General features: G+C 43.2%; 2 protein-coding genes across 2 annotated transcripts in view; one reads left to right on the top strand and one right to left on the bottom strand.

Moving 5' to 3' along the window:
• Positions 1-5,970: 5,970 nt before the first annotated feature.
• MRPL16 (mitochondrial ribosomal protein L16) lies at positions 5,971-10,041 on the top strand. The gene is made up of 4 exons (XM_004437425.3): positions 5,971-6,134; positions 6,486-6,551; positions 8,313-8,461; positions 9,299-10,041. Exons 1-4 carry the CDS (start codon positions 6,080-6,082, stop codon positions 9,782-9,784), a joined length of 756 nt encoding a protein of 251 aa, XP_004437482.2. The 5' UTR covers positions 5,971-6,079; the 3' UTR covers positions 9,785-10,041.
• The window catches only part of STX3 (syntaxin 3), a 46,689-nt gene continuing 41,129 nt past the window's right edge, over positions 6,700-12,259 (bottom strand). Inside the window, exon 11 of the mRNA XM_087422867.1 lies at positions 6,700-6,718. The gene's annotated coding sequence lies outside the window, so the exon portion shown is untranslated. The remainder of the gene's footprint in view (positions 6,719-12,259) is intronic.

Here is a 12,259-nt window from a genome sequence, read left to right on the forward strand (position 1 = left end):
TGTGCGTGCTTTGCTGCAGCGGCCCGGGGTTCACCAGTTTGGATCCCGGGCGCGCACCAATGCACCGCTTGTCAAGCCATGCTGTGGCGGCGTCCCATATAAAGTAGAGGAAGATGGGCATGGATGTTAGGCCAGGGCCAGTATTCCTCAGCAAAAAGAGGAGGATTGGCAGATGTTAGCTCAGGGCCGATCTTCCTCACGATAAAAGAAAAAAGAAAAAGAAAAATGAACAGTACAATTGAAAAATAGACCAAGTACACAAGCAAGCAAATTACACATGCAGAAAAACAAGTAGATCTATGCAGAAATAGAAGTATAATGATGTACACCTGAAATTTATACAATGTTATAAACCAATGTTACCACAATAAAAAATTGAAAGAAAAACAAGTAGACAAAAATATACGAAACCAAAGATATGAGAAAAAGTTCAACACACTAGTCATTTAAAAAAACGCAAATGGCGGCATAGTGGTTAAGTTCATGCACTCTGCTTTGGCGGCCTGGGGTTTGCAGGTTCGAATCCTGGGTGCAGACCTACACACTGCTCATCAAGCCATGCTGTGGCAGTGTCCCACATACAAAATAGAGGAAGACTGGAACAGATGTTAGCTCAGTGACAATCTTCCACGAGCAAAAAGAGGAAGATTGGCAAGAGATTGCCATGGCCAATCTTCCTCACCAAAAAAAAAAAAAAAAGCAAACTAACCTATAAGTATGTAAGTGATACTAAGGAGGACTCATAGAATGCTAGCAGAAATCAACTTTAATTTACCCTGCAACTGCTTATCCAAACCAACTCGGTAAGACTGGTTTTTTGCATTTTCTCATTACTCTCTGATTTAAAAAAAAAAAAGTTGCGTTGTCACTTCTAGTCACACAAAACATTCTCCATTTCAGTAACTAAAATGTCCAATCCCGTGTAATAGTCAAAACTCTGAATTTTATTTAGAGATAGAGCTGCTCCCCACCCCTAGCTCAGTCCTGCTCCAGACACAGAGACAGTAGCGAAAATAAAGTGGAGAGGGAGGGGTCTCTATTTCCTCACTTTGCACTTTTACCAGGCAAGTAAGATCTTTTCTAGCCCTGATCTCTTACCTCTGTTTCTGACCCCTCTGGGATGGCTGACTGGCATTGCACCTGTTATGGGTTGAATTGTGTCCCCTTCCCTCCCAAAAAAAAAGATGTGTTGGAGCCCTAACCCCTAGAACCTCAGAACGTGACCTTATTTGAAGAAGCAGTCTTTACAGAGGTAATCAAGTTAAAATGAGGTAATGAGGGTGGGCCCTAATCCAATAATGTCATCTTTATAAAAAGGGGAGATTTGGACACACAGACAGACATGCACAGAGGGAAGACAATGTGAAGAGACACCGGGAGAAGACGGCCATCTACAAGCCAAGAAGAGAGGCTTGGAATAGATCCTTCCTCACAGCCCTCAGAAGGAACCAACCCCGCTGACAGCTTGATTTCAGACTTCTAGGCTCCAGAACTGTGGGGCAATAAACTTCTGTTATTTAAGCCACCCAGTTTGGGGTACTTTGTTACAGCAGCCATAGCACACTAATACAGCACCCAACAGTAACTGACTCGGATCTGGGTATAATTTAAAGTATACTCTTTCTCTCATGGGTGCTTTATGGGTTCTACGGAGAACCATCACACACACACACACACACACACACACACACCACACGCACACACACACAGACATCCTACCCTAAGCTGAGGATGTCTCATCTGCAATTCCCTTGATACAGGCAAATTCATCTCTGCTGAATGGTTGGACAGTTGCATACGATTCTTCCCTCGGGCCCTGCACATCCATCATTACACCTCTTCCAGCTCCTTTCCCTCTGTCCCTCAATGGGGTCCTGTTGGGCAAGATATAAGAAAACCCTAAACCGGCACACTGCACTGGGGTCCACATCTGGTCAACAGGATATGCACACCTTTGACCCGCCATCAATGGGAATGTGGCTACTTCCCAACTGCAGCCCCCTGATGCCACAGGCAGCTTGGATCAGCCTCCCAACATAGGCTTTTGTCAAGCCTGTATCAAACGCCAATCCCCTTCAAATTGCAGAGGATCCATATCGAGCTCTCTGCGTGGTCTTGAAAAGTCCCTCGCTAAGCCTGACAGAGCACCCCCACTGGGGAGGGGAGGCGAAACTCACAGTACGGCTGTGTACAACTCAGAGTACAACACAGTCCAACCAACAACTCTGTCCAAAGACATCTTTGTTGTAATCTCCAGTCTCCACTTCCTTTCTTGGTTTTTCCAGTGCTTTTTACAGGCTAGAGGAAAGTGGAGAGCTAAAAATAGCAAAGCCAGTTCCTACCACCTCCTTTATAAGTCCTGCCTAGGATTCCTCACTTTGGAATATGAAGATTACCATATACCTTGGGGTCTCAGGCAAAAGTGAGTCATAAGCAATCTTGTTGTAAACATAACATTGGATGTGCTTTTTCACCTTTCATACTGGCAAAGCTTTAAAAGAATTATAATATCCTTCCTCAGCAAGGGTGTGGATAAATAGGCATTCTGAAACATTGTTGGTGAAGGCCAATTTTGCGCAATTGTATGAAGCAAAATGATTTTAAATGAAACTTCTCTTTGATCCAGTAATTTCTCTTTTTGGAATTTGCCCAAAAGAAATACCAAAACAGTACCAAAAGGATATGTCTAAGGATGTTCATTACAGTGTGGTCTATAATAATAGATTTATTTTATTTTATTTTTTTTATTCATTTTTTTCCCCCCAAAGCCCCAGTAGATAGTTGTATGTCATAGGTTCACATCCTTCTAGTTGCTGTACGTGGGACTCGGCCTCGGGTTGGACGGAGAAGTGGTGCCTTGGGGCGTGCCCGGGATCCGAACCCCGGCCGCCAGCATCAGAGCGCGCGCACTTAACCGCTAAGCCACGGAGCCGGCCCGATATAATAATAGATTTATAAATAACCCAACAACAGGGAATCATTTATTATGATGAAACCATTCATGGGATACCATGGATATAGTCTGTGAAGGCCAAGACAGAAACCAGAACAACAGTTCTGGTTTTGTTCCCTCTTCTTGGTCAAACAGTTAAAGAGTTGATCCATTCTTTGTGCCTGTTGACTTACTCAATGAGAAATGCTGAAAATAGCTCTCCTGTAAAACTGTAGTTATTCCTTAAGGTGGGATTGAATCTAATTTGGCTTTAAAGCTTTCGAATATGCATGTAGACACATTCAATTTTCTCATGGGTAAGGTAGAAGCCCAATAGATATTTGTTAAATGAGTGAAGACTTTTCTATGCCTCGTTTCCACCACTATCATCCACAAAATAGGATTCTAATAAGATAACCTATGTGTATATGAAAGCTCTTTGCAAACAGCAAGTCACTCTAGTATGTTGATTATTAATATTGTATTAGAGTATGTTGTCTTTTGTAGGGGAAAAATCTATGGCACCATTGTCCTTTTAGAAATGCTCTACATCACGTGGAAGCTAAACTGATAAAGAAGGTAATATTAACAAGCCCCTTAAGAAGGTTCTGTGGGCTTCCTGGAGCAAGGAAGTTCCATGGTGATTTATTATATTGTGATATTATGATTAGAATTTGATAAGCAAAAACCCAATCTATTTATTAAAATGAGATAGCACACACACGGGTGTGTGCATCATGTACGTCAACAACCAGACCTGGGACTCGGCTACAGGTTTTTGTTATCTCTTGATTTTAAAATAAGAAAAGGTTAAAAACTGAGGTGCTAGATGATTTTTACACAGATGGAAAAAATACATATAAATCCCAGTGGATGTAGGCCTGGATAATCCAGAAACAATGCCTTGTACCTATACTCAACTTTTTAAATTTTCAGAGTGCTCACAGAGCACTGATTCTCAAACTTGATTAGGCATTAGAATCACCTGTGGAGCTAGTCCACACTAGGAATTCCTGAACCCCATCTTCAGAGTTTCTGACTTAGTAAGTAGGGACCAAATACTTAAATTTTTAACAAAGGTCTCAGGAAAGTCTGATGCAACGTTTGGGAGATTTTAGCAAACCCTTCCAGTAAAAGTAAGAATTACACCAAAGTTCTTACCCCTACTTTGCATCACACTAGCTGTGTAGCAAATCATTTAATCTCTGGACCTCAGTTTCCTACAAACAACTACCATTGAAATATCACAAGAGACGTGTAAATGAAGAGCTGTGAGAAACTGAAGGTGGGAAAACCATTTTCAGGGATCAGGGAAGATCTCAGGTCCCTCTTTCGATTTTTCCCAGTCCTTTATTTGCACTTCTCTTCTGATATCTCAACATCAGCTATTTGCATGTTCAGCACATTGTCCCCACATAAATATAAATTCCTAAAGAACAGAATCACTGTTTTTTCATCTTTGTATTTCCGTTGTACCCAACACAACTCTTGCAAAGAACAATAGACATTATTATAATTACTATTTATTTGTGTGTGTGTGTGAGGAAGATCAGCTCTGAGCTAACATCCATGCCAATCCTCCTCTTTTTGCTGAGGAAGACCGGCCCTGAGCTAACATCTATTGCCAATCCTCCTTCTTTTTTTCCCTTTTTCTCCCCAAAGCCCCAGTAGATAGTTGTATGTGGTAGTTGCACATCCTGCTAGCTGCTGGATGTGGGACGCGGCCTCAGCATGGCCGGACAAGCGGCGCGTCTGTGCGCGCCCGGGATCCGAACCTGGGCCGCCAGTAGCAAAGCGCGCACACTTAGGCGCTAAGCCACAGGCCGGCCCCCATGGTTAGTATTTAAATGCAGAACTTCGAGTATACTGTCTAGTTCTTTTAAAATACACAATGAGGTGGAAGTTTTAGGGCACCAAAAGACTTGGAGACCAATCAAAGAGTGATTGCGTTGCCGCTTTATTTTCCACTCAGAACAGTATTACACAATATTGTTACACAAGCTTGAGATTTTTAAATGCCTGAGCACCTTTAGATCTCTCACTTTTGGTGGAGGGGAGTGGTGAGCACAGAAGAGCTGCCCAGAACCTGACATCATCTTGGGGGGTGAGGGGTGGGGGGCAACAGTTGACCGTTTACATTTGCTCTTGGGACAGAAATGATTGTCTGTAATAAAGTCCACTAACTCTTTTGAAGCAGATTCAGTGTGTAGATAATCCAGAAGTGCATAAAGTTGTGGACAAAGAGAGTTCTCCCAGTAGCTCTGCAAGCATTACAGGTTTTATTTGTTGCCATTTATGAAATTAATCCTTGGGGAAAGACCACACACAGATTTAGCATGATTTAAGTACAACAGATATCAGTCTCAATTTGCTAATCCCATTTGCGTCCCAGAAGCTTGGAAAAAGATCCTCATTCTAAATATTAAAAAGCTTCAGGACCATAAAAATGATTTGCCCAACAGTCTCCCAGAATAATTATACATTGTGTCATTTTAACTTGACATCAAGTTATGATATGGTGCGTTTACTGGGGTCTGTGGAGCCACAGAGACTGTGCTTGAATTCTGGCTGTACTGTTTTCCTGCCTTGTCTTTGGAATGGCATCTGCAAAATGGATGTAATGATTTACTTATCTCGTGGATCTGTTGGGAGGTAAATGCAGTGATAAGGTACTCAATGCCTGACACACCACTAGTGCCCAGTAAATGTTAAGACGATGATAATCAGTGGGATTTTCCTGAAGTCTTTGAGGGACCCCCTGGAGAAGTAGCATCATGTCATGAATTGTAAGGAACCAACTTGCTATGTGTACTCAGGCTTCCTCAGCATGCGACTCTGCGGAAAAACTCCCCGCCCGGCCACCATGCCATCCTCTAGCGAAAAACACCAGACTGGATGGAGAACCCCAGAAAGCCAAAGCGGCTCCCCGGCGTGACCAGCATACCCTGCACCGGAACCCAAGCCCCGAGGCTCCGGTTTCTTCTGCTTCCGTCGGGACTCTGTGCGGGGTGCACCGACGCGAACGCAACTTCCGGCCGCCAGCGCCGATGATTCCAGCGTGGGTTTAGAGCTCCGCAGTGTCCACGCGGGTCGAGGTAATCGCCGGTGTCGCTGCGGGGAGCCCGGCGGAGCTGGACGCGCGTGACCATGTGGCGGCTGCTGGCTCGGGCCAGTGCGCCCCTCCTGCGAGTCCCTTTATCAGGTCGGAAGTCCCCTTGGTCCCTCCAAGCCTTCCTTTTTTCCTCCCCACCCCAGATCCTATATCTTGCAAACTCAAAGGCGGCCCCGCATGGGGTTGCTGAAGCCCTGGTAGGGCCTGCGCTTTGCTGCCGCCCCGTCTGCCGTAAGATTCGTGCAAAAGGGTCCCAGCCGCGTAGGGGGGTCGGCGCCCGGAGACCCCGGCTGGTGTCTTTGGGGGCCTGAGCCTGGGAGCCCATTTGGTGGAACCCGCGCCCCACCCCTCAGGACGCCTCCGTCAGGAGTGTCCTGGGCCCAGGTTGCACCAGGGCCTAGTCCTGTCCGCGTCGTCCTTGAACTTGATTTGTCTTTCTAGATTCTTGGGCATCCCCGCCCGCCAGTGCTGGCCTGAAGACGCTGCTCCCGGTGCCAACTTTTGAGGGTGAGAGCTTATCTGTCATATTCCTGTTTGTAAGTCTTTTCTCCGATGGGACCCAGCGGAGAGCAGATGCAAACGTCGGGGTATTGTTGTGCTTAGCCTATCGGGCATTCACTCCTTCAGTCAATAGGTACTGAGGGCATACTGTATGCCAAGCAGTGTTCTAAGCACTAGAGATAAATGAAAGAGCAAAAGAGACCAAAAAAAGGCTCCGGATTTTAGGGAGCAGATGTGTCATGGGATATCTCCCCTATGGCCTACCACCGGCGTGTGGCCCATGGTCCACCCTCTGCTAGGGCTCATTGGCCTCAAATTTGGACTTTTTGATGTTCTCTCCAAGTGAGGTTACATATATGCAGCCATTTAACTATTATGTGAAAAGCATTAATTTGTTAAATATGAACATTTAAGGCAAGCCACAATTTTGTAAATCTAATTTACCATTTCTTTTTTGTAACATTGGAAATCTCAAAAAAAAGGAAAGGGGCCTTGACCTCGGAAGGCCTTATCTTCTACATATAACTGTTAAACTGCTACATGCTCTGGAAGTATATATGGGCTTGTAGGCGAGAGAAAGCTTTACTGAGTTTCTTTGGAGCTGCATGGAAAAACTGGGGGGCAGTTTCTGTAACCCTGAATAGACCATTGACAATTTGATAGTCCTTGAAATCTCTTGTTGTATATTTGACTGCATACAGCCATGATTGTTTTACTATAGAAATGTTTTAAATGACTTACAAGTTAGTAATTTTTTTTTCCCAATTGTCACAATGTCAGACATGATAAAGATGTATCTGGTCTGCATTTCAGCCCACCCACACTCACCCAGCAAGCTGTTGCACGTTGTAGGAAATGTACAGGTCAGCATGAAAAGCCTCTACATAAACAAAGGAAAGAGCACTCAAAAAATTCGTAGGTTGTTAAGTTTCCCAACAAGAATGTGGTAGAGCAGGAGAACTTAAATATTTTCATGTACAATATAATATTCTTTCCTCTACCATTAACATCCAGAGTGACAGTGTAGTGGTTTAAAAAACAACTGTCCTACTGTGTGGCTTTGCTGTTTTAATTAGATGGCCTAGACCAAATTATAAAATGTCTCTAGGCCTCCAATTCCTCTTCTATAAAATGGAGATTAAAAATACTACCTGCCAAATGTTCTGTTTCTTGATCTGGGTGATAGTTTTGTGGGTGTGTTTATGCGTTCACTTTGTGATAATTCATTGAGCTGTACATTTTTTATTGGCCCTTTGATGTATGTGTGTTAAACTTTAAAATGTTAAAAATTTTTTAAAAGGGAACCCTGAAACATTACCAAGGCTATAAAGTTGTTTTAAAGATTAAATGAGATAATGCCTATAAAGCATTCAGCTCAATGTCCAGCACTTGGTAAACATTCAAAAGAAAAAAAAGTTAGCTAGTGTTATTCTGCAACAGTCTTATATCTCTGTACCTTCCCAAATGGTCTCTTTTACAGTGTTAGGCACAGAGTAGGCATTTAATAAATGCATTTTGGTTTGAAGGTTAAAACTTTGCTATCTTGAAAGGTTCAGAAATATTTGCATTAACTCTTGTCATAGCCAAAAGATTCCAGTGTCAATGAAAGCATCCACAAGAAAACCCTAATATGCTTTTGGAATTATTTTTCAGTGGTAACTGTCTTTTTAAGACTCTCACCTGATTGTTGTAAATCTTTCTAGGAAGAAAATGAGTCCTTTGAGATATGCAGTTTTACTTATTCTTGGTTGTCTGTGCTCCTTTTAGATGTTTCCATTCCTGAAAAGCCCAAGCTTAGATTTGTTGAAAGGGTACCACTTGTGCCAAAAGTGAGAAGAGAACCTAAAAACTTGAGAGACATACGAGGACCTTCCACTGAAGCAACTGAGTTCACAGAAGGCAATTTTGCAATCTTGGTGAGTTCAGCATCAAGCAGCCACAGGATGGAAGCCAGGGATTAACAAAATCTCATTCTCTTTGAGTTAATTCTAGTCTCTTCCTCCACAAGTTTTGTTAGAACTGCCACCAGTTGCTCTTTAAACTGATTGCACTACACAGTAAACATTTGAGTTATATACTTTTTTTTTAATGTAGAGTGAAAATAATGTAAAAGCAGAAGGAAGAGGTGACCTAATTGACCCCATAATCAGACCATGAGATCTTCTCAAGCCTCTGGTAAAAATAAAGCTATCCACAACTTAGGATGTGGGACAGCTGTTTCCTTACTCATCAAGTATCTTCCATGAAGACTTGACATCAGTAGCTAGACAAATGTGTGTGGACTAGAGTTTATTTCCCATCAGGCAGACAGAATGATGTGATTTAAAGTCCTCTTCCCACAGCCTGCCTCTCAGAACCTCATGTCCACTCCCCATTCCTCACTCTACTCCAGCCAAACTCGCTTCTGCTCAAACTCACCAAGCCTTCTGCTGTGCCAAGGACTTCACATATGCCATTCCTCTGCCTGGAACATTCGTCTGTTTTTCTTAGGCTAGTTCTTACTGTTCTGGCCTCAGTTTCAAATGTGATCTCCTCAAAGAGGCCTTCCCTGGCTATCCACTGAAGTCGGTCCACCCTTGTTCTCTTTTATTACTGTACTCTAGACTTTTCCTCCATGATACTTATTAGAACTTATATTTTTATTTTCATGTGTATCATTGAAGCTACCATTACTATAAAAGAAGAGACATAAGAATAGAGCCCATAAAAGATATCTAAATCCCCACCTTTCTAATTCTTCCATTCCCTTTTAGGCACTGGGTGGTGGTTACCTCCACTGGGGCCATTTTGAAATGATGCGCCTGACAATCAACCGCTCTATGGACCCCAAGAACATGTTTGCCTTATGGCGAGTACCAGCCCCCTTCAAGCCCATCACCCGCAAGGGCATGGGACAGCGCATGGGGGGAGGCAAAGGTGCCATTGACCACTACGTGACGCCCGTGAAGGCTGGCCGCCTCATAGTAGAGATGGGCGGGCGTTGTGAATTCAAAGAGGTACAAGGTTTCCTCGACCAGGTTGCCCACAAGTTGCCCTTCCCAGCCAAGGCTGTGAGCCGTGAGACTCTAGAGAAGATGCGGCAAGATCAAGAGGAACGAGAACGTAATAACCAAAACCCCTGGACCTTTGAGCGCATAGCCACTGCCAACATGCTGGGGATACGGAAAGTACTGAGCCCATATGATTTGACCCAAAAGGGGCGATACTGGGGCAAGTTCTACATGCCCGAACGTGTGTAGTGAGAAATAAATGTACATAGGCTATTGAGAGAGAAGGAATCCACATTTTTATTCCCCTCAGCCTACCCTTAAAGTCTTTGGGTAGCTCTGATGTCATAACCAAGGAACAGCATATGAGTAGATGATTTCTGAAAAATTGTATGATATCTGTTGATTTTTTTTAAAAGTGCATTATATTTATATTAAAGTTTGAGTATCACCTCAGGATATAACTTCTCATTGGTCACTCTAAATCATTAAATAATTAAGAAACAGGCCTGATTGACTATTTATTAGGAGCTCTGGGTCTCCGTGGCTATAAGATAAACATCTTTAGGGCTGAGGCAGATGTTTGCATCTCCCACCTCTGATGTAAATTGAACTTAATATCTGTACTACCTTTTATATATATATACTTCAGGAGCTAGTTTCTATGATATTTTATTTAGTTACAAATACAGACTCAAACGTTTTTGGAAAAGCAAAGCAAAGAACAATAGGACATAGGTGAATTGATTCAACAGATATTTATTTTTGCCCAGCTACCCATCTTCTCTCAGTCTTGCAAGGGGGGATACTGGACAATATGGCAAAGAACATACCTTTGCCTTTGAGTAAAAGGAACTGACAAAAACAGGTTGCAATTGTGTGGCCCTTCCTAGGTCTGAAATTCTCTGAGGAGGGAGAGTGGGGGGCTCTATCTTTATGTCCCTGCAGGTTCTGGTGCCGTGCAGTGTGCCACACAGCACTCAAACAGTTACTGCTGGATGAGGGAGGGCCCCACGTGGTTCAGATCCCCAGTGTACCAGCTCCCTGTTTGCCCTTAACAGGATTAATCTGTTTTTCAGAGCTAGCCAGCAATAGTTCTCTATCCCCTATTCAAACTAAAGGACGTAAAAATTGATAGAAATATTAAAACATTTGCTTTTGAAAGTGGGTAGAAAACAGCACACTGACTAAAATATCAATTTTTATATGCCACTTTCTTAAAAAGTTAAGATCTCCAGCAAAGAAAACAATTTACTTTCAAAGGACAAACTTATCTAAACAATTGTGTGGTCCTCAAGAGTTGTATACTATTTTTAATGTATTTTTAGTGAAAGTCTTGTAATATAACTTATCGCTAAATTGCATTCGAACACATTGGAACCTTGAATTGGGACAGTGTTTGGAACAGTTTCTTACACACGTTGCTGGCCAACAGGGTCAGCTGGCAATGTGAATCAGGTGAGGAGTGATGGGAGTGACAGCCTCGATTCACCTTTCTGACCTACCATCTTCATCTCCGCTTTGTTACGGTTCATAGAGCATGATATTGATGACTGTTGGGAGTTCAGTCATGGTATAAACCTGTTACTTTTGTTTTGGCTCCATGTTTTGTTACTGAACCAGAGTCCTGGGGCCAGCCATCTTTGCAGAGTGAGAAGCTCTTGATAGACAGAACTCCACCATCACCATCCATAGAAAAAGGATTTTAAAGTATACGTTGTGGTAATGGGGGGCCTGTTGTATCTTTGCGTAAGTGGATCAACCCATTCCCAGGCATTTTTACACAGCCTCTGATACTAACAAACCATTTCCCATTGATGTCTTAAAGGGCTTAAGAGTCAAATCCAAGGACTTCCAAATCCAAGGACTTATCCATGAGCGGAAATCAAAACTTAACTATAGGGAATTAAGTCAATAGATGCTTGAGCACCTGTAAGTGGCAGGCACTGTGCTGAGCACTGGGGACACAGCAGTGAGCAAGACATGCACGGTGCCTATTGTTAGACAGTCTTCACTTTAGACTACTGGACCCTGAAGAAGGAAGGGTTGGTCAAGGGTGAGACCTAGAAGAACTTGAGGAGCAGAAGTAACAAGTGCCCTGATCCTGATCTACTTAACAGCAGTTAAATAAGATTCTGATGAACTGGGTATGCTACAATATCTGCCTCTTCGCAGCCGTAACCTCACTGCAGGCCATAAGTTTTATTTCCTGAACAGTTACCTATTATGCTTTCTCTCTACCCTGCAGGCCATTCCTTTAAACCATCTTCCTGCCCAGCCGTATATTGCTGTACTCCCTGTTCCTTCACCACCGCCCGCCACCCAATTTCTTATTGTCGTAAGTCTCCCTTTGCATAACTTTCAATAGGTAGTTGACTGACGCCCTGTGTCACAAGAAGTTTCATAAAGGAAAGAGGAGTAGCTGTTGAGGAATCTGCAGTGGAGAAGTGATGGCACCACACAGGTGGACGAAGGATTAAAAATGCCAGTCGAGGATCCATCTGTGAGGGCTGAAGGCAATAATAAAAAAATGGAGGGAAAGAAAATCACAGATTATACAGCAGGATGTTTGAGGTCAGGATTGCCAAGTCCCTCTTCTGCAGGGGGAAGAGATCACTCAACTCACAAGGCTGTTTTAACTTGTCCTCACCTTGTAAGGGAAGAAATTTATTTACTTTGGGTTTACTGTGTGGCCCTCTTCCAAAGACTTCAGGGTGCTTCTAATGT

This window comes from Ceratotherium simum, chromosome 34 (genome assembly GCF_057802395.1).
Source record: "Ceratotherium simum simum isolate JZ-2026a chromosome 34, ASM5780239v1, whole genome shotgun sequence".
Classification (NCBI taxonomy): domain Eukaryota; kingdom Metazoa; phylum Chordata; class Mammalia; order Perissodactyla; family Rhinocerotidae; genus Ceratotherium; species Ceratotherium simum.

Bases quoted from the DNA above. Each gene is read 5' to 3' on its own strand.
- MRPL16 (XM_004437425.3), top strand. From the start codon at position 6,080: ATGTGGCGGCTGCTGGCTCGGGCCAGTGCGCCCCTCCTGCGAGTCCCT. The intron at 6,135-6,485 runs GTCGGAAGTCCC...TTGTCTTTCTAG, and splicing joins CCTGCGAGTCCCTTTATCAG to ATTCTTGGGCATCCCCGCCC. The intron at 6,552-8,312 runs GTGAGAGCTTAT...TGCTCCTTTTAG, and splicing joins CCCGGTGCCAACTTTTGAGG to ATGTTTCCATTCCTGAAAAG.